The following is a 19761-nucleotide window of genomic DNA, read 5'->3' as shown; positions in this document are numbered from 1 at the left end:
GCCTGCTCATGAGGACGTGAGGCTCCACCACCACCGATTCCACATGCCCGCCCCACCTTGGGCCTAAGTGCCTTCACCCATCACTGACGCTCTCGGTCTAGGACACCCAGATACTCACGGCTGTGGTCCCGCAGGAATTGAACCAGATCACACTGCTGGAAATTTCAAGGAGACAGAAGACAGACATGAGTACAGTGATCTCCAAGGGGCCACATTTATTTCCCGGTGAACTGGTTGGATTATCTTTCATGATTAAAGACATACGTACAGAATACACGGGCTGCCCGGCCATGCCTTTAGCGCCCTAGGGAAACAGAAACAGAGCAAGTGATTGGTGTGTGAATTGGAGTCTCCAATGCTCTTTCCCTGACACACACCAAGAATGTAAAAAAAAAAAAATTTTTTAAATTTGTTGCCATTTTATTTCCCAATCTCTCTGGAGTCCGCATTGTGAAGTCAGGAGGGTCCCAGCAGTGGTTTGGGAACCTCACCTATCAACTTGTCTCGCTCGACTGAACTTTGCCGGGACAACTTTATGAAGCCTATGCAATCCCACCCCATTTGCAAAACTTGAGTAAAAGAATACCAGCAACAGCTAATATTTGCTTTGAACTTGACAGTTTACAAAGAAAGTTCACCTTGATCTGATGCTCATGGCTGTCTTTTGAGGTGGTTAGAATGGGACACATCATCTCTGTCTTAGGGCAAAACTGACAGACCCTGGGACTGGCCCACCGGCACTCAGGCAGCAAGAAGCAGAGGCTGGCCTTGAACCCAGTGCTTCTGACTTTCAATTCTGTGCCTGTTCCCTTGAGAACCCAGTACCCACTGCTTAGTTCTCAGGAATGTACTTACCCTCTGTCCAGGTGGGCCCTGGCGTCCTGGAGAACCCTCTTCACCTTTCAAACCTACAGTGAGCTGCAGGTAGGAATAACCATCAGTTTCTACGTCACCTATCCATGGGGATTACCCCAGGTTTAATGAAACTTCATACTTAAAAAAAATAATAGCAACTGCTAATTTAAGTCAAGCAAATTCCTTACTTGTAATGTAAATAGTTATTCTTAATTATTGGTAAACATCTATTTCAAAAAACGCAAAGGTACCAGAGCACACAGAGATCTAACAAAAAACCTCCCATCTGCAAAGGATCAAATGAGAGAAGTAACTCCCCGCATACACAAGCACATGGGTGGCCATATCATTCCCAGCACCTCAACGTGAGAGATACGGATGCTAACAAAATGCTCCAGCCAGATGAAAAGCATTGTTGAACTGCATCTCTTTCATGCTGGTAACGACCAGTGAGATTCCACTCAAACTTTGAAATGAAAGGCTGCTCCTCTCAGCATTTTGTTTTTCAGTAAGTATAACACTCTTCTCTGCACTTAGCTAGTGGGAACATCTCAACAGCTTTCCTGAAAATAAACATCCCGGACAATCTTGACTCTCGGGGAGTGGGTGAAATTGTCAGAGGAGGCTCTGGGACACAGTGGGAAGGTATCAGTTTCATTTCTGCTCACAGGGTTAATATTCCGGGCTTTAATCTCTGCTTTAGAAAAGAGTGGAAGACGGTTGGAAAAGCCAGTTATCAATCTATAAATATTTAAAATAGTGCAGATTCATGGAGCCATAGAATTTTAGAGCTGAACGTGACCTTTGGTGTCATTAAGTTCAATTCCCATGTGACAGAAATACAGACCCTGAAAAGCTGTATTGAAGACGGCACAGCTAGGAAGTGACCCTGGGTTGGATCGACAATCCACATTTACAATTACAACATAAAAGATGGAGTCTTCCAAAGAAATGTTTATTATTTCTGGAACTAAAGGCCACTTACCGGTAATCCTCTAAATCCTTTCGGTCCGGGCCCCCCAGGAATTCCAGGGTCCCCAACATCACCCTAAAGATTCAGATATAAAAAACCAAGATGTTAAAATATTAGCTGTGAAAGAATAAAAATGAGTCTTTCCAAACCAAAACTTAATTGCTCTTGTAACTATATTACATATTAAACTTTAAATGTCACCTCCTCCTGTTATCTGGAACTAAGTCACTGATACACTTAGATGCTCTCCAAACTATTTTAATTTTCTAAGAATGCAAATATTGATGCATAAATATCAACGCAAGGGCTGTCCAATCAGTTACTAAAAACACCTAAAGGACGTATAAATCAAGGAAAACATATGGGGCACTCACTATATAAAATACTGTTGAATGAACTGCTTCCTAAATTCATGCATCATTCCTGAACAAGCTGAAGGTTAAAAAAAAACAACAAAACTTTATTCTAACTCTGGTGGGAAACTAATTTCACCCTTATCATCATGTCAATTTCACATTTATTCATAATTTGAAATATGCTAATTTTCTCTCTTTATCAGTAAATGAGAAAATTGGTCCTTTACAATGAGAGCTCCTATCCTAGCAGTCATTTATACGGTCCCTTTCTGCACCCTTCTCCACCTAAGGAAAGAAACTCTTTTGGTAACTCATTAATCAAAAGCACTTTTAAGGGGACTCAAGAATTGGCAATTTTCCTATGCCATAGTTGATATGATTTGCCTAGACATTCTATTTTTTTTTAAATTCACATTTTCTATTTTAATTTGAGCATCAACTATGGGAAGATGCTCTTCTAGACAGGATACTTTAAAAAAAGAAAAGAAAAGAAATCCTGTTAGAGAATTCCAGTGTAGAAACAGGTATAACGTGAGCTGCTCTGGTTGAAATGGGAGGCACGTCTGGCTGTTGAGCAAGGAGATGGATTTCCACCTGGTGGGCAGTGAGGAATTCTGGAAGGTGTCTGACCAGGAGAGTAACAGAATTAGACTACTGTTTGGAAAAAAAAAAATCAAGTGACAGCGGGGTTCGGGATTAACTGAAGCAGGGAGAAGTTGGAAGTTGGAAATGGATAAGAATATTGTAATCTTTCAGGGAAGAGGAAGCGGAGGCCACGACAGTGAAGGCTAGACCGAGAGTTCTGCATGAGGTCACCGAGGCAGAAAAATCAAGAAGAGAACAAAGAATCAAACTTGAGAGGATGCCTAGAGGTGCGATTGCAAGACAAGCGACATCAGGCAATGAAGCGCGTCTTTTCCAATTTAAACCTTCACGGGAGTTAAGTATGGTCCTTTCTTCATGAAGCTCAGCCGAAACAGCCGGCCTGATCCTTCCCCTACATTTCATTCAGACCCACAGACTTCTCTCAATTCTCAAGCAGCAGGTCAAGAGCACAGTAATTTCAAAACACGTTCATGTGCACGATACCTTTTGCCCCATATTGCCAGGGAATCCTCTTGGGCCCTACGATTTTCAGCAGAGAACATAAGTAAATCAACACACCATTTCTGCCGTACGATCATGTCTTTTTGTATGATTTAAGCTGGATTCACCAATTAAATAACTAATTGTTTTCCATATTTACCTTTACTCCTTTTCGTCCCGTAGGACCATAGCCTGGGATGCCGTAATCACCCTGTGAACATATTGGATCATTTCAATTTCTCAAAAGTGAAAATTAATTGTACTCTCTATCATGGTGTCAGGAGAGAAGCACCGGGGGCTTCCAGGTGGAGGGGGCCTGATTAATCAATGACCTTCAACTCTGGGGACTTGCACGTTGCTGGGTTTTCTGCACTTCCTGGGATGTGCCCCGGTACTCCTCTGGCCAGCTCTACTTTGGAGACATTGCAGGAGGCAGAGGGATGGTCATTTAGGACTAACGTAGTCAGTGGCAATTACTTGCTTGGAAAATTAGGAACTGGTCCAAAGAACACTGGGGGAGGAATTCCCCAAGGAAGAATTATAACTGGCTGATAAACATACGGAAAATTGTTATCCTCCCAAGTAACCAAAGAAATGCAATTTGACACAGTAATGAGTTGCCATTTTTTGTCAATAAGATTAGTAAAGATGGCAGGGGAAGCAACTGACAATACCCCCTGTCAACGTGTGTGCCCTGAAAGCAATTCTCTCCTGCGCAAAGCGTGAGTGCACGCATCCTGTGAATTTTCCTAAGGGTCCTTTGCAATAGAGTTCAAAGCCTTCATTAAATATGTGCATATTTCATGATCCAGCCATGTTGCTTCTAGAAATTTCCGTGTAGAAATGAATTATAGTTCTGTCCAAAAATGTCATTGCATGCAAGAATGTTCATTGTCTTGCTATTTAGGGCAGTGAAAAACTGGAAGCAAAGTAAATACCCAACAATTAGAGATTAATCCAATGAACTAAGGCGCATACGTTCAGTAGACTATTTTAAAGCTATTAAAAGTAACACTGAGGGGAAAATGTAACGACGTGGAAATACGCTCATGGTATGTTGTTCTGTTCGTAGGGAAAAATGGAGTCATGTGTTTTGTATCTCCAGGGCATTAATGATAAATATTTCCAAATGGTGGGATTATGGGTAATTTTTTTCTTTTGCATTTGCCATCTTTTATGCGTAGTAAATTTTCTACAATATCTGTGTATAACATTTACAATAAATATTATTTTTGAAAAGAAAATTTTTTTCCTTTACTACAGACAAAGAAATTAAAATTTTTTCCTCTAACAGATACCCAATTTCTCAGCCCTCCTCCCCTCCTCCTGTCACTCTGGAGTTTTGTTTAGAGCCTTTTTTTTTTTTTAAATTAATGGGGGTACTGGGGATTGAACCTAGGACCTGGTGCAAACTAACCATGTGCTCTACCACTGAGCTACACCCTCCTCCACTGGAGTTTTACAAGTGGACAGAAACAGGCTGTGCTGATTTTCAATGGACATGGCCAAACAAGCTGTTAACATACACAAACACCCTGCCTGAATGCACACAGCATCCTCTGCACGCCCGCCCCCTCTCCCTCGCTTTAGCAGGACGAGAGCTGCAGGGGCTGGGAGGAACAGCCCTACATCTTCCCAGGAGCTCCCCAAATGCCTTTGGTACCCCAGGTGCTCAAGCCCCCCTCTCAGAACTGAGCCCTCGGAGCTGCCAAAGGGTGGAAGTCCTCAAACCTCGCTCGTACCTGCTTTCCTCGAGGTCCGGCTTGCCCTGCTGGCCCCGGGTCTCCAGGAATTCCTGGCTCTCCCTAATGAGACGAGAGCCCCAGATCAGTAAAATCAGACCTGGCTCCAACCCCAGGATGCTCTGTCTGCTGGCTGGGGACACTCAGGGTCCCCTGGGAGGGTTCAGTGCTCAGGAAGGAAAGGGGTGCAGGAAACCAGTCACCGCCTTCCCCAAGGTGAGCAGGAGACAGCAGCAGAGCCCACGCCTGGACCCAGCCCTGCTCTCCCAGCTGCAGGGAGACTGAAAGCGAAGGCAAAGAGTGGAGAATTTCCTGCAGGGACTGTGGGTTCATTCACAGATTTATTCACCCATCCAACCATTACTTACTGTCCTGGAAAGTGGACCTCACCCAGCAGTGTGGTTGGAAAGAGAGGCAACTAGACAGGTGACTCTACACTGTGTAATGAAGGGCAGGGTCACGGCAGTAGAGAGAGGGGGGCTGTGAGTCAGAGGATTTGGCAGGGATGTGGGGTGGGGGGGAGGGAGCAGGGATGCTGAGGCTGGAAGGATAATGATGATGATGATGATGATGTGTGTGTGTGTGCCTGTGTGCATGTGCTGGGAGAGGGTGGAGAGGGAGGGAGAAACATTCAGGAGGATGCCAGCACTAATGAGAAGCCTGGGGCAGACTCACTGGAGGGAGATGAGCCAAGAGGCCCTAGAATTAAACGGGGTCAAAGGGCTTTCTAAACTACCGTAATGTTTGGAGATTTTCCTCGGGGCCACCGGGAAGTTGAGAGCAGCTACACAATTTGTGGGACTGAAATGAAAGCACTGGCCCTTTACACAGATGTGAAGAGTTTCCGATGGTGACAGTACAGCATGAAGCCCAGCACGGAGCCTTCTAGGCAAGGCCCCCTGTGTCACTGCACGGGCCCCCGGCCCAGGAAGCTGGCCCTGGGAGAGGGAGATGCTGAAAAGTTTTGAGCAGGGCAACGAGATTCTGAACAGGCCTGCTCTGTAACCATCTCCAACAGGGCCCCTTCAGGGAAGGGAGGCTGAGTTAGATGTGGGAACTGCAGGCACAAACAGATCTGAATTCGGACACCTCACGGCCCTGGTCACCTCTGGCACCAAGTGCGTTTGTGCATTCAGGAAACCAGGGAGTTGAGATTTTTCAGTGGTTTCCTGATCAGTGAGTAAGCTGTGTCTCTCCCAGTGAAATGGGGCAGCTTCACAGAGAGGTCAGCAGTTAGAAATTCTTTGCTCAATAGAAGGAAAATAATGTATTTGGCAGAAAGCTGGTGGGCAGTGGGGGTGCTGAGATCGTGTGAGGAATTTACAAGAAAGTCAGGAGAAAACAGGGTTGCTCTTTTCTCAGTATTTGAAGTCTGTTAGAAACAACACGGACCTTCTTCCCCAAGGGTCCAGGCCTTCCATCACTTCCTTTATCTCCCACCGGGCCAGCGGCGCCCTGGAAGAAAACGGGCAACATAGATACTGGTGTTGCAGTGATTTTTACAAAACCTGTTAGATTAGTTTTGCTTTTCTTCGTGTCCTTTCCAACTCCCCCTCCACAAGAGACCAGCCACCCAGGGAGGGGAGACATCTGGGCTGAAACCAGGTGGTGCAGGTGATAGTCCTGGTCAGATGACCCTAAGTCATCATCTGCAGGGCCACCACGGTCCACAGGGGGCCTCAGTGAGAAACGGAAAAGGCACCCTTGTCACGACACACATTATTTCTGAATGTGGCAAGTTTGCCGTAATGGACCGATTTTGTTAGAACAAGACATGGTACCATTGCCACTTCTGTGCCCTGAGCCATCCACATTTGCAAAATGGTATGTGGAACGTATCTCAGTTTCCCCATCTGCAAAGGGGGACCTTTTCCAAACACACTGGGAAGATAACAGAGGAAACACAGGGCTTGCTTGCCTTCTGAGCTCTTGCTATTTGCATGGAAGGACTGAACAGATTCAGCACATTTTTCATAAGAATCCCTCACCATCCAAACTCTCATTACTCACTGTCAGAAATTTGGGAAGCACATAGCTTCACAGATGAATTTGAAGCTGAACTTAGAAACCAAATAAATTTGGGAAGTGAGGGAGCTTTACAGAGTCCATTTCCAATATCCGTAGTCAGTGGACGTAGGCACGGCACTGATCATTTTTAAAAGTTAGAAAAACCAGAGACATGGACCAGGCTTGGAAACGTTCATGAGTCAGCGAGATCTGCCTGCTTTCAAATGCTTTCTCCCGGCTGATGAAGTGGGTCTGTGCTTTCCAAGTAAAACCCCAGGGAAGGAGAAAGGGGAACGCTTAAGCTATGGTCAAGGAATCTGAGCTGTTTACCCCCAATTTGTCCCAAGCTAATCCCCAAACAAAATACTGCATATGTAGCTCATGTAAAATAAACTCTATGTGAAGATGTTCTTGAAGAAAGAGGAAAATGAAGCTTGGAGACCACTGACGGTACCGTCTGAGTCACTCACCTGAGGTCCTTTGTGACCCTGGTTCCCCTTCTCGCCTTTCCTGCCCGGAATTCCGTTTAACCCCTTTGGCAGTAACAAAAGAAACATCATGCAGTGAAGTCAGTGAACACAGACTTTCTTCATGAGTGCTTTGAATCCCCCCTCGCCCCATGGAAAAGCGCTGGTCCAACCCTTCACACAGCCTTTGGCTCTGACATTAAGCACGTCTCAGGAGAGGAGCTGAGGGGAGACCTAGACTCAGAGGAACAGCTCCTGTGAAGGAATTCCCTGCCTGGGTATAAGTTCTTCATCCCTCTCCAACAGGGAGAGACGGAAAAGAGAATAAAAGGAGAAATAAAGCCTGTAGAAGAAGGAAGAGAGACACAAACAATCATCAGAAGGATTCCTTTGATGGGGCAGGTTCCTTGGGCCAAATAACTTAACAATGTGTAAAATTAACACCAAAGGACATTTCCCCAGCAGATCCCTATCAGAGGAATTAAAGCAGATTTTCTGCCACATTTCCCATCAAATGCATGGTTCTAATATGGTTCTCTCACCAGAAGGAAAAACCGGAGGTGCTGGTAATGAGTCTCACCGCCGAAGCACCAGCTGTAAAATGTCCCGGGTGCCCAGGCCAGTGGTGGGAGGAGCCCCTGGGCCAGCTTGGTTCACTGTCCAAGCAGCAGAGCTAGTAACACCCCTCTGCCTACGACGCCTGGGGATGGGCTGAAGCGGGTCCCACGGTTACTCGCTCTGGGAAACACCAGCCCCACTCAAGAGAATTCCCAATTCCAGCTCAGTGTTAAGAATCTAGGAGAACAATGAACCTCTGGAGAGGTCTTAGGATGGACACATCTATGCAGGCAGGGGCCTTCCAGACAGTCCAGGCTCAGGGGGCCCCAGCAGGACCCCAGAAGTACCCACGTGTTGCAAAGCGAATCTCTAAGGACGACCCCTGCATATTGCTGAACTGGACGAGAAACAGACCTGTCCCGCCTCCAGCGCCCAGCTCACTAACGATATGACCAGATGGCTCACGTAAAGCCCTACGGGGGACATCCCAGAAGCAGTGTCACGCCCTGTGGGGTTAGCTTTGGGTGAGCTGAACAACTCTTCCCAGTTCCTAACTTTCCTTCATGGGGAGGGGGGTGTCTGTGTGCAGGACTTCTCTGTAAAAAAAAAAAAAAGCAATTTGTTGATCCTGAAACTGGCTCCTAATATAGTATCAAAGTCTTAATAATTCATTATTGCTAAAACGCAGACACAATATGAGGTGCACACAAGAGCATGCCTTTCCTCTACCAGTGAGCTGTGAATTTTGATGGTGCAAAATCACCCACTTACAGTGAGAAATGCAGACTCCCAGAGACGTGGACCTTGGAGGAGGGCGGGGGCTGCTTAAAATGTCCTGTCGTTTATTTTTATCATAATACACCTTCCCATCTCCCCATCAGAATAACAGCATCATGCATCAGTATTTATAAATACTCCAACACACCTGTGGACCTTGTAATCCTTCAGGTCCCAGTGCGCCTTGAGGTCCAGGGTTCCCAGGTTGTCCCTGAGGGATGAGTTTTCAGGGTTAGAATTCTTTCCACATGGTTTCCATGTAGATTCTCTCTCTCTCTCTCTCTTTGTTTTTCAGATTTGCATAGTTATTTTTTTTAATTGAAGTAGAGTCAGATTACAATGTCCTGTCAATTTCTGGTGTACAGCATAGTGTTTCAGTCATACAAGTACATACATATATTCCTTTTCATATTCTTCTTCATTATAGGTCACTACAAGATACTGAATAGAGTTCCCTGTGCTGTACAGTAGGACCTTGTTGTTTATTTATTTTACATATAGTAGTTAGTATCTGCAATTCTCGAACTTCCAATTTATCCCTTCCTATCTCCTTCCCCGTCCTGGTAACCATAAGTCTGTTCTCTATGTCTGTGAGTCTGTTTCTGTTTTGTAAATTAGTTCATTTGTGTCTTTTTTTTTTTTTAGATTCCACACATAAGTGGTATCATATGGTATTTTTCTTTCTCTTTCTGGCTTACTTCACTTAGAATGGCATTCTCCAGGTCCATCCATGTTGCTGCAAATGGCATTATTTTGTTCTTTTTTATGGCTTAGTAATATTCCATTGTATAAATACACCACAGCTTCTTTATCCAGTCATCTGTCGATGGGCATTTAGATTGTTTCCATGTCTTGGCTGTTGTAAATAGTGCTGCTATGGACACTGGGATGCATGGGTCTTTTCGAATTAGAGTTCCCTCCGGATATATGCCCAGGAGTGGGATGGCTGGATCATGGGGCAAGTCTATTTTGAGTTTTTGAGGACTCTCCATGCTTTCTCCACAGCGGCTGCAGCACAGAGTTTCTCTTTATGGTAGCTCGTGCTACAGTGAGTGGTACCCAGAAGCTGTTCTGTCCAACTCTTGGTTGTGTCCCACTTTGCCTAGGAGGATATTCTTCCATACCATCTAAGAATTGATCTCTTGGTCATTTCTCATCTTAATACAGAATTTCACTCCCTTACAGTCACCGCTCAGGGCATGGGCAGAGCTCAGACTGTGGGACTGCACAGGTGCCCGGTCTCTAACATGTCTGTTGGGGGGGGGGTACTGCCTGAGGTCAGGCCCATCCTGTGCCTGCCAGCGAACTGATGGACACTTGGACCCCCTGGGCAGTGGGGCTCATGTCCAGGGCTCGGTGCTTCCCACAACATTCCTGCAAACGCTCCCTCACTGGTGGTACCATCTACACGTGAGACATCTCCTTGGCCCCACCACCCACAGAGGACAGGAAGGAAAGGATACTCACCGGGGCACCCTGGGTCCCCCGTTGGCCTTCTCGTCCCTGGATCAGAAGAGACAAAGGGTTAGCATATAAGTATCTGGAAGGAGGCTCCCTAGAGGCAAACAGGCAGACAGAAGTAACAGGCAGCTCACAGAAATCACTTCCCCGAGGCACTTTCTGAAGACACGTTTTCACACTGGGCACTTAATTACCAACCAGCGTTTGGGGGACCGATCGCAAACCAATCTGACAGTCATTACAGACTCCTTTCTAGCCTGACAACTCGGACAATGACCCAGGAGGCTGTTTGGAGCATCAAATCATTCCCACACACCTGTCTTGTCCCTTTCTGTCTCGGGCCAGTCCCACAAGGCACCATCCGCTGATGCAGGCTTGCTGCGTGACTAAGCTGTGCCACATCCCTCTCTCTCTGTCCTGGGCTCCTGATCACGTCTTAGGGAAGAGTGACGATCGTTACACACAGTGCTTCCTACAGGCCCCCTGGGGTCAGTCTCCGTGGAGTTCTCCAAGGAGGAAATGGCTCATGGGGTCTGCTCAGCTCTGCACTGGTCCAAATGCCACCGTCTGGTTCAACTGTAAAAAGCCAGTCTGAAGCCGAAATCCATCTGCTTCTCTCCAGAAGTCATGTCATGTCACCATCGCCGGCTGAGGCTCCCCACTTAGTGGCTGTCCCTCCTTCCCAGAGGGTAGCCAAGCAGGAAGAAGATTCATATCCCGAATCCCAACATTTTCCCTCAACGGCAGCGATGAGGACTGTGTCCTCACCCTCACCCACCACCCTGCCTCTCTGAGCGAGCCGTGGACCATCTCAACATTCCTCAACATCTCAGCATCACTCAATATATTGTGTGTGGTGATCAACAGGTGGGATTATTTTATGTGCGAAGCAAATCCTTAAAAAAAAAAACAAAACTTATTCATTTGTTCCGGAAGGTTGCCATGGAGATGGTTATTTCAGAACGACTGTTTTTTCAGCTGCCCAGCTTCTGAGGTTCCTGAGAATTTACTATCTGACCAAATGCCCCCTCCACCAGGTTGGCCGATGATCAGAATTCCTCCACTGAGGCTCTGCCCCATGATCCAGGTACTCTTTGCATTAAAGTGCAAATACCCTTTGGGAGAAGTCACCCACTATAATTCGTCAGCTGTCTGTATCTTCATGTGACTCACAGGACTCCTGACAGGTGAAAGCAGAGATGAAACAGTAAATAAAGCTTGAAACCATGGTTTCCATGATGTCATAATTCTGTCTCCATTAAAGAGCAAGGAGAGGAGGAGGGTGCAGCTCAGGGGTAGACCAGGTGCCGAGCCTGCACGAGGTCCTGAGCTTCTTTTATGTTTTATTGGCATTTAGACAGTTTACAATGTTGCACCAGTTTCTAGTATACAGCAAAATAGACCAGCCACGCGTGTACATGCATATGTTCCTTTTCATATTCTTTCTCATTATGGGTTACTACAAGATTTTAAACATGGTTCCCTGTGCTGTACAGAAGAAACTTGTGGTTTATCTATTTAATATATATTAGCTAGTATCTGCAAATCTCGAATTCCCAATTCATCCCTTCCCACCCCCTCTCCCCTCTGGTAACTGTAAGTTTCTTTTCTGTGTCTGTGAGTCTGTTTCTGTTTTGTTAAAAAAAAGTTCATTCGGCTTTTTTTGAGATTCTGCATATAAGCAATCTCATATGGTATTTTTCTTTCTGTTTCTGGTTTACTTCACTTAGAATGACGATGAACAAGTCCATCCATGTTGCTGCAAGTGGCGTTATTTTACTCTTTTTTATGATTGAGTAGTATTCCATTGTATGAATAGACCACAACTTCTTTATCCAGTCACCTGTCCATGGGCATTTAGGTTGTTTCCATGTCTTGGTTATTGTAAATAGTGCTCTGTGAACACTGGGGAGCACTGTCTAGGTGAGGAGTCTAGAGCCTGGTGTGAGACACTCCAGGTTCAAACCCAGCTCTGCCTTAATACCTCTCCTAATCCTGGGTGCTTTACCCAGGGTTCCTTTATTTTTCTCATCTGTAAAATGTGTATAATAATAGTATCTACCTTAGAGACTTGTTATGAGGATTCAATGAATTAATATTTGAAAGAGATTTATTTGATCAGGACCGGGCACAAAATGGGTGCTTTTGAAGTATAAATACTATTATTTATAAGCCTTCTTTGTGCCTGGCAGGCCAAAAGCAATGGGCCTGGGGTGTGGTTTCAAATGCTCTGGTTCTTCGTACATTGAAACATTGCTTTGCTAATAACTGGGAAAACAATGCATTTACATGAGCTGAAATTCTGCCACGCAGGAGGGGACATCTTAGGTTTGCTCGTATTCTTAGAATCTGTCATCCATTTAAGGTCCTGTGACTCTCATAGACATTTCTGGTCTTCCCTGGAACGGTGAGGGAGGGGTAGAAAGGCTGGTGGTTTTACATCTGTGTTGCCTTGTTTATTTCAAGAGAAAAGAAGTCACAAACAAAGAGACGGGCAGGAAAGTGGGTTAAGACGGGGAGGGAGGCTGAGAGCCCCCTGTGCCTGGAGTCATGTAACGTCACTGGCTGGTTTGCCTGAAGAATAATCCCCTCCCCACCCCGGGGATCTCTTTTCTAAAAGCGCTTGACTGATGGTCACAGCTATAAAGCTATTTCAAACCAACAAACACACGGGTTTATCTTTCAAATTCCTAGCAGTTAGCTCATCTTACTGCTCTCCTGCTTCCGCTAATTAATTTTAATCTTCTTGTGTGGAAAGGAGGGAAGAGTCCCAGAGAATTTCACCAGAAGCCCTGGGACACCTAAGTCGTCCAGCTGCAACCCCCTTCCCATAAGAATTATGACTCAAGATAAACAAAAGTGACAGGAATGAAAACATTCGCCCACCATCCACCCCAGAGAGAAAAGCAATCAGCAGCAGATTTCGAAGTGGTGGGAAGCTTCCAGGTTTGTAACAGAAAAGGGAGCCGAGCATTTTCAGCGTCCTCTTGGACAAAACTCAGCATCGAATCCAGGACATTGTACATAACTCTCTTTTTATGAACTCCGCTCCGAGGGCCCGAAAGAGGGGTTTCTAACACATTACAAATAGCGTCCCTAACTTCACTAGTCCACAGAGGGGAAAGCGATCTTTGGCTGTTCCTAAAAAGAAGGGCAAATCTGACATCCCTGTTTGGGGCTTGATCTCATGCAGGATGCTGTAAAATTACTCTAAGGTCTCGGGGTTGCCACTGGCTTGGCCCCAGTCCCCAGTGTTTTGGTTCATTCCAGAAGAATTTATCTGTGATTTTTCTCTCCTGTCCTCAGTGTATGAAGAGGAAAAGAGTATGTTTACCTGTTTCTTAATATTCTCATGGGAGTTCAGAGATGCTAAGACACCGGAGGAGGGCTTTTATGTCAAGGACATTCAAAAGCCTCTGTCAGGTGGCAAGGGAAAGGCAGACCGTGGGAGTGGGTCTCAGCCAGGGATGATATGCCCACCAGCCCATCCTCCACTGCCCCGACTGATGGGTGGCAATGTCGGCAGGCGTTTTTGGATGTCACAACTGCAGGGAGGGAGTGCTACCGACATTCAGTGAGTAGAGACCAGGGAGGCTGCAAAACACCCTATCATGCACAGGACAGTCCCCCACAACAAAGAATCATCTGGCCCCCCAAGGACAACAGCGTCCACATATCAGCCGTGGCCCAGCTGACTCTGCAGCAACACGCGTTCTGTGTGCCTCTGCGGCATCGTCAGGCCACAAGGAAGGGAGACGAACGTCCACGGGGACACTTACCCTGCTTCCTTGGGAACTGGGGCTGCCTGGTGTCCCCTTCTGGCCGGTTCTACCCTAGAAATACAACCATTCCCCCAAGATGGTAAAGCAAAAGATGCTGAGCGAATGACAAAGCTGTCAGCAATGCAAACTCAGGCACAGTTAAGGCAGCAGAACAAACGCGTCCTGCCAGAATCTTTCTGCGCATTGACACTCCTGGGTATAAATCCATCACAGAAGGAAATGAGACAGCAACAGGCACTGCCATGACCAGTTTCCTCACATAATGGTATCACCAGAAACTTCGCAATTTTGCCCACAGAAGTGTCACCAGCTACACACATGCCTTATTTTAAGAAAATAAGGCTCTCTTAAACGTGAACTTAGGGGGAGATTATTCAATTATGAAAGTGGTTACATATTTTGTTAAAAAATTAATATTAGACTTTAGGACAGCCTCAGCACAGTAACAGAATTAACCAACTCATTTATGTAAAATTGATCCAATTACCTGCCTTCCTTGTTCTCCTTTGGACCCCTTTTGTCCTTTGATATTATTGTTCTGTCCTGGATTACCCTAGAGGGAGATTTAAAAAGTACTTTAGAATCAAGAAATAGTAGCTTTTTTTTTTTTTTTTCAAAATGGTATAATAGTCAAAGAAATAAGCTAATTTGGGGTAAATAATGAAGGGTAGGAGAAATTTTTCCATATTGGAAACTCACAGATTTGTTTTTAAAAATGAAAGCAATATTTCCCCCAGTTTGAAGGAGGCTGAGGGATCAGTGAAGAACTAGAGGAACGCTTGCTGAAGAGACGGCGATTGTCCCTTCTCTGTACTGGAAGCTTCACTGATGCACTAGTCCAAACATGCTTGTGCCACGCCCTCAAAGGTGTAATAAGATACCCCTGTGAGCGAGTCTAAGGGGAATGTGCAAGATTAGCAGCCCAATAAGCAAAATTTAGGGAAATTTCACCCTCAAAGGAACTTGGAAGTCTCAAGACACAAGGATGAAGAAGATGGAACTTAAGTTCCCTCCCTGAATTCTTAATATAACCAGCCCAGATCAGATGCAGATTTTTCCCAAACCAATAAGCCTTGGTCGACACCTACCACCCCCCTCCCCAGACAAGCCTCTTCCTACAGGTTAGCAGGAGACACAAGAGAAAGGAGAGAGGTGTGGAGCAATTAGACATTTCAAAGCCACCGGGGCCCCAGGAACTTACAGGATCCCCTGGGAAGCCCTTCTCCCCATATCCTCCAGGGGGGCCTCTGGAACCTGGGCTCCCCTGAAAAAAATACAATGAGCTTCTGAGCTGGCTTGTAGGAGGGTGTTAAAATGTCAGGCGTGGTGGTGTTTGGAGGGAGAAAATCTATCGGACAAGTGATCCACGTTCCTCTGTCCCCAACCAGCTTCCCTTAGACTTCTCAAGCAGTCCCAAGCCCTGTTTTAAATCTCGGGTCAGGATTACTGGTAACGAGGCTGGGAAGTGGGAAGAGTTCTCCTGGTCTAGCAGAGCACTGCCTAGCAGAATTTTCTGCAGAGATGGAAGTGTCCTAAATCTGCACTGTCCAGTATGGTGGCCACTAGCACTGCCGAGCACGTGAAGTGCAGCAAATACCATGGAAGTGAATTTTTCAGTTTGAATGTAAAGAGTCCCATATTGCTAGTGGGTATCGGATTGGACATCCCAGCCAGTTTAGCAACTTCCGACACCTGTAATGAAACTGCCCACTGGACACCTCCACTGGCACGTCCCATTGTCACCGCGCACTCAATGGTTCCCATCTAAACTCGCCCAAGCCAGGATCCTTGCAGACATTTTGACTGACTTTGCATTTGCTGCTCCTCTGGTCACCTAGCCTTGGAGAGCTTACACTGTGGAGCCAGAACTGGGGTGAGACCAGCCAGGTACCTAGGGTGCAAAATTTAGGCAGACACTCACTCTCTGCATAACACTGAGAATGAGTGGGTTTTGCACACCGGGTACTCATGCCAGTCTGGACCCTGTTCCGTCCCTCACGGGTCTTGTGTCTGTTCGCACTGCCGTTGCTTTACTTGACAGCTTTCCGCCTTGGTTATTACAGACCCACCTCTCATCTTTGCTCTCCATCTACGGCACCTCCAACACAGCCTTCACGCTACTGCCACATCATGTTCCTAAAATGCTAATTTGATAATGATCGCCCTGCTTAAAATCTTCCAAAGGCTCCCCACCATCCAATGAATGAAACCCACACTCCCCCTCATTGGCTCCTGAGCCCCCAAGCCTCCGTGCCTTCGCTTATGCTGTTCCCCTGTCTGAACGCCCTTTCTCCGTGTCTTGCTAATTCCTTCAGCTCCAGGACCATTTCCTCCAGGAAGATTTCCTACCCTTCCTCCCCACCCTGTGGGGTTAGGTGCCCTCCTCAGGCCGCCCCTAACATGGCCTCAGCCACACTCTGTGTCATCATTAGGTACTGACACATCTGTCTCCCCAGCTACACTGGAGGAGCCGTGGAGACAAGGACAGTGTGGTTCACCTCTGAGTCTTTAGCACATAACCCAATGCCTGGCACATGCCAGGCATTCAAAAGTATTTGGTAAATAAGTAAATCAGAACATAAAATTTGAGCCACTCGGAACCAAGCAGGCACATATGAATAAGTGTTGAAATGAACGGAAAATTTAAAAAAAAAAGTTTCACTGTGATTTGCGACACCAAAACCACCAAAATAATTTTGTCTCTTTATCTTGCTTTCTATTTTTTTTTCTAAGGCAATAAAGAGAACACAGAAGCTGCTGACAGTGCATTCATTTTCAGACTTTTGAAAAAACATGTCCGGAGACGATCTTTGCAAGCCTTGAATCTTTCCAGCTGGAAGTTCTTGAAAATTACAGTTACCCGCTTGCCCTGAACAGAGATGCAGCTTGTATTCAGTGGTAACAGACCTTCACTCTGTGGTCAAGTCAACTGTCAGCTTCACCACTCTTAACCTCTGACACCCAACAGTGGAGACTATTTCTGACACCAAATTCTCCTTCTTTGATGTATTGAAAAGTGTTACCTGGGATCCTTGGTCCCCTTTTTCTCCCTTATTGCCGGGAAATCCACGCACGCCCTGAAAGGAGGCAAAGCAAACAAACTTCCCATTAAAGAAATACATCAGCCTCCTGACAATTTCATGGTACTTGAAGAAGCATGGTTTACCTCTTCCCCGCTGAGTCCATCAACCCCGTCGTCCCCATGTTCTCCCTGCGAGACAGCACGGACAGCAGTCAGGTCAGAGGGCTCCCTGACCCCACCAGGAAATGAAACTTGACTGAGAAGAAACTACAGTACCTTATATCCAGAAAATCCTCTGGCTCCCTGTAAAAGAGCAGATATCTCTCAGCGGCACGCCAAAGACAGAACGTGAACTCGTAGCCTGTTGGAGCAGGAAGGGGGCCCCCTCCGTAAAGAGAGGGACTGTGTATTTCTTTGGTTGCTTTTGGCTGTACAACCACTAAGAGGCTGTGGGTGGAATTCAGTTAAGGCTCCAAACTTCTTGAGATTACTAAGCAGTAAAACTTAATCTGCAGAGGAGGAAACTAACATGTAATTGGAGGAAGGGAACACGGAAGGGGAGATGGAAGAGAACACGGGAGAGGGCAGGGATGGAGTGGGGAGGGAATTTAAAATAGAATATTTACCTTTTGACCCTGCTCCCCTGGACATCCTGCGATCCCTGTATTTCCTTGGGGTCCAGTGTCTCCTCGTGTTCCCTAAGAAAAGGTACACAAACAGGTATCCAAAATGACTCCGTTGCCAGAAGCTGCCAGCAGTTTACTTTTAGAGAGTGAAGCCAGAGCAGCTGGGCACTGAGCTCCGAGCAAATCAAACTGTCCTGCAAACTCATTCATTTATCCCTGTTTTCAAACATCTTCCCAGATCTAGGATCACACAGAGATGCAGGGTGAGCTCAGTTGTGTCCCTGCCCTCATCAGAAAGCACAGCCAAAGGGTCAGAAGTCACTTTGCAGCCACATTCTAGGCACTCATGGATACAAATGGGTCCTAATACTGGCCTGGGAAAGTCAGCATCACTGATGGCAGAGAAGCAGGCTGGTGCCAGGGGACTGGAGCTGAGCAGAGGCAGCTGGTAGGAAGTGATGCTGCCCCACGCTGGTGATCATGGGAAGGACAGACAACCAGGATGAGGATCCCCAAAGGCAGACCATTCACACAGGGACAAGCGCCCAAGGTCAAAGGCCTGTGCAGCTCCCATCGGTCCAGCTTCTCCCAGGAAACATTTAAATACAAGTAAATGCCGCAGTGAAATGAGTCTCAAGAGAAGAACCTCAACTGGCTCTTCCCATGTTGTGACCCTGGTGCCTGGCTCAGATCTCGGCGTACAGAAGATGCTGAGGGTTTGCTGTACAGATAAATATTCGTTTAGCAATGGACTTAGTTCTTTCCTTCCTGGGGGGTTGAGGGGAGAGGTGATTTTCCTTCCCCTCTGCTTTGCTTTCTTTATTCTGAGAATCATGCTCAGTAGAAGCAGACCTCGCCCGTGGCTACAGGATGCTGAGAGGTACCGGCATGTTCCCACCGGCTGGACTCCCAGGCGGCTGAGGGCTCACAGCCACGCAGTGGGTGGCACTTCCCCGCACTTGCGGCCTCCCTGGCTGGCTTGGTGGGCTCCACGACCCCTTTGCAGGCTCAGGGTGGGTGACTTAGACACTCTCCTCAGCGGTCATCTTGCCAATTTTGGTCATAGAGGAATTTATAAGTGTTTATGGACAAGGAAACTGAGGGTCAAGAAGGTACCTGTTGTGTTAAGGGTCCACGTCTAGGTCCACCCTTGACCACCTGACTCCGGACCTGTGCTCTTAATCATGACTTGCTGTTCGGACAAACAGCAGTTTTGGATGCTGAGGGATGGAGGTACAGGCTGGATGCTTCCTGAACTTTACCCACCCCAAATGGAGCCGCCCAAGTGGTTCCAGGTCCTCCAAATCCGTTTCTATAATCTGATTGGTGAACCAAGAGAGAGCCCCAGTTTTAGGGTCAAAGACTGAGACGCATAAACCTCGTGTGGCACGTGACCATGACACCACGTTTGTGGTGGGGGGTGCTTTGTCGGCTTCTCTTTCCAATACTTAGCACTGGGCTTCAGGTCCAGGGACAGCCCCTCAAAGACAATCCTGCCACACCCTGCACTGGGGCAGAGAGGAGGGTGCAGCTCCTTGCTACGCACAAAGACGTGCCAGGCAGACTGCAGGTGAGCCTGCTCCCTCCTTCCCCTCAAAAGTAGGTTTAGCCAATGTCTCATGATTCAGACAAAGAAAAGGAAAACAAAAGAAGAAATGCAACCCATTTTCTCTCCCAAATTACAAAAAATATATAAGCAAAACACCACCTCCTCCTTTCGGAAAATAAAGCTTTTTTACAAGAAAGGAAAACTGGTAGGTGTGGTGGAGAGTGGCTCACAAAAACTTACAGGGTCTCCATCCTCTCCCCTGTGTCCTCTGCTGCCTTTCAGACCCGGAAAGCCCTGGGAGGAAAGAGAGAAAAGTAAATCTGAGTCATTTTCCATCAATTCCTACTTGTAAAACGATTAGGCACTCCGGGCTAGTCCCTCCCTCCAACCCGGTTGTGGGTTTTTGCAGGTGTGGCTGTGAGTCTGGGAAGAGTCAGGCGACCTCTGGGGCTGCCTTTGGTCCTTGCTGTCAGCCCTCTGCCAAGGTGGCCCTCCCAGTG

At 46.7% G+C, this 19761-nt stretch overlaps 1 protein-coding gene across 1 annotated transcript in view; it reads right to left on the bottom strand.

Moving 5' to 3' along the window:
• Nucleotides 1-19761, bottom strand: part of COL6A5 (collagen type VI alpha 5 chain) — a 117076-nt gene that overhangs the window by 48965 nt on the left and 48350 nt on the right. The window contains 19 exon segments of the mRNA XM_014566446.2: nt 119-155; nt 269-304; nt 856-918; nt 1841-1903; nt 3274-3309; nt 3431-3481; nt 5013-5075; nt 6405-6467; nt 7490-7552; nt 8970-9032; nt 10289-10324; nt 14062-14115; nt 14552-14617; nt 15266-15328; nt 17088-17141; nt 17231-17275; nt 17363-17389; nt 17713-17784; nt 19502-19555. Of these exon segments, the coding sequence (XP_014421932.2) occupies nt 119-155; nt 269-304; nt 856-918; nt 1841-1903; nt 3274-3309; nt 3431-3481; nt 5013-5075; nt 6405-6467; nt 7490-7552; nt 8970-9032; nt 10289-10324; nt 14062-14115; nt 14552-14617; nt 15266-15328; nt 17088-17141; nt 17231-17275; nt 17363-17389; nt 17713-17784; nt 19502-19555 (1009 nt within the window).

Source organism: Camelus ferus, chromosome 1, assembly GCF_009834535.1.
Source record: "Camelus ferus isolate YT-003-E chromosome 1, BCGSAC_Cfer_1.0, whole genome shotgun sequence".
In the NCBI taxonomy this organism is placed as follows: domain Eukaryota; kingdom Metazoa; phylum Chordata; class Mammalia; order Artiodactyla; family Camelidae; genus Camelus; species Camelus ferus.
This window is presented reverse-complemented; position numbering and strand designations above follow the sequence as displayed.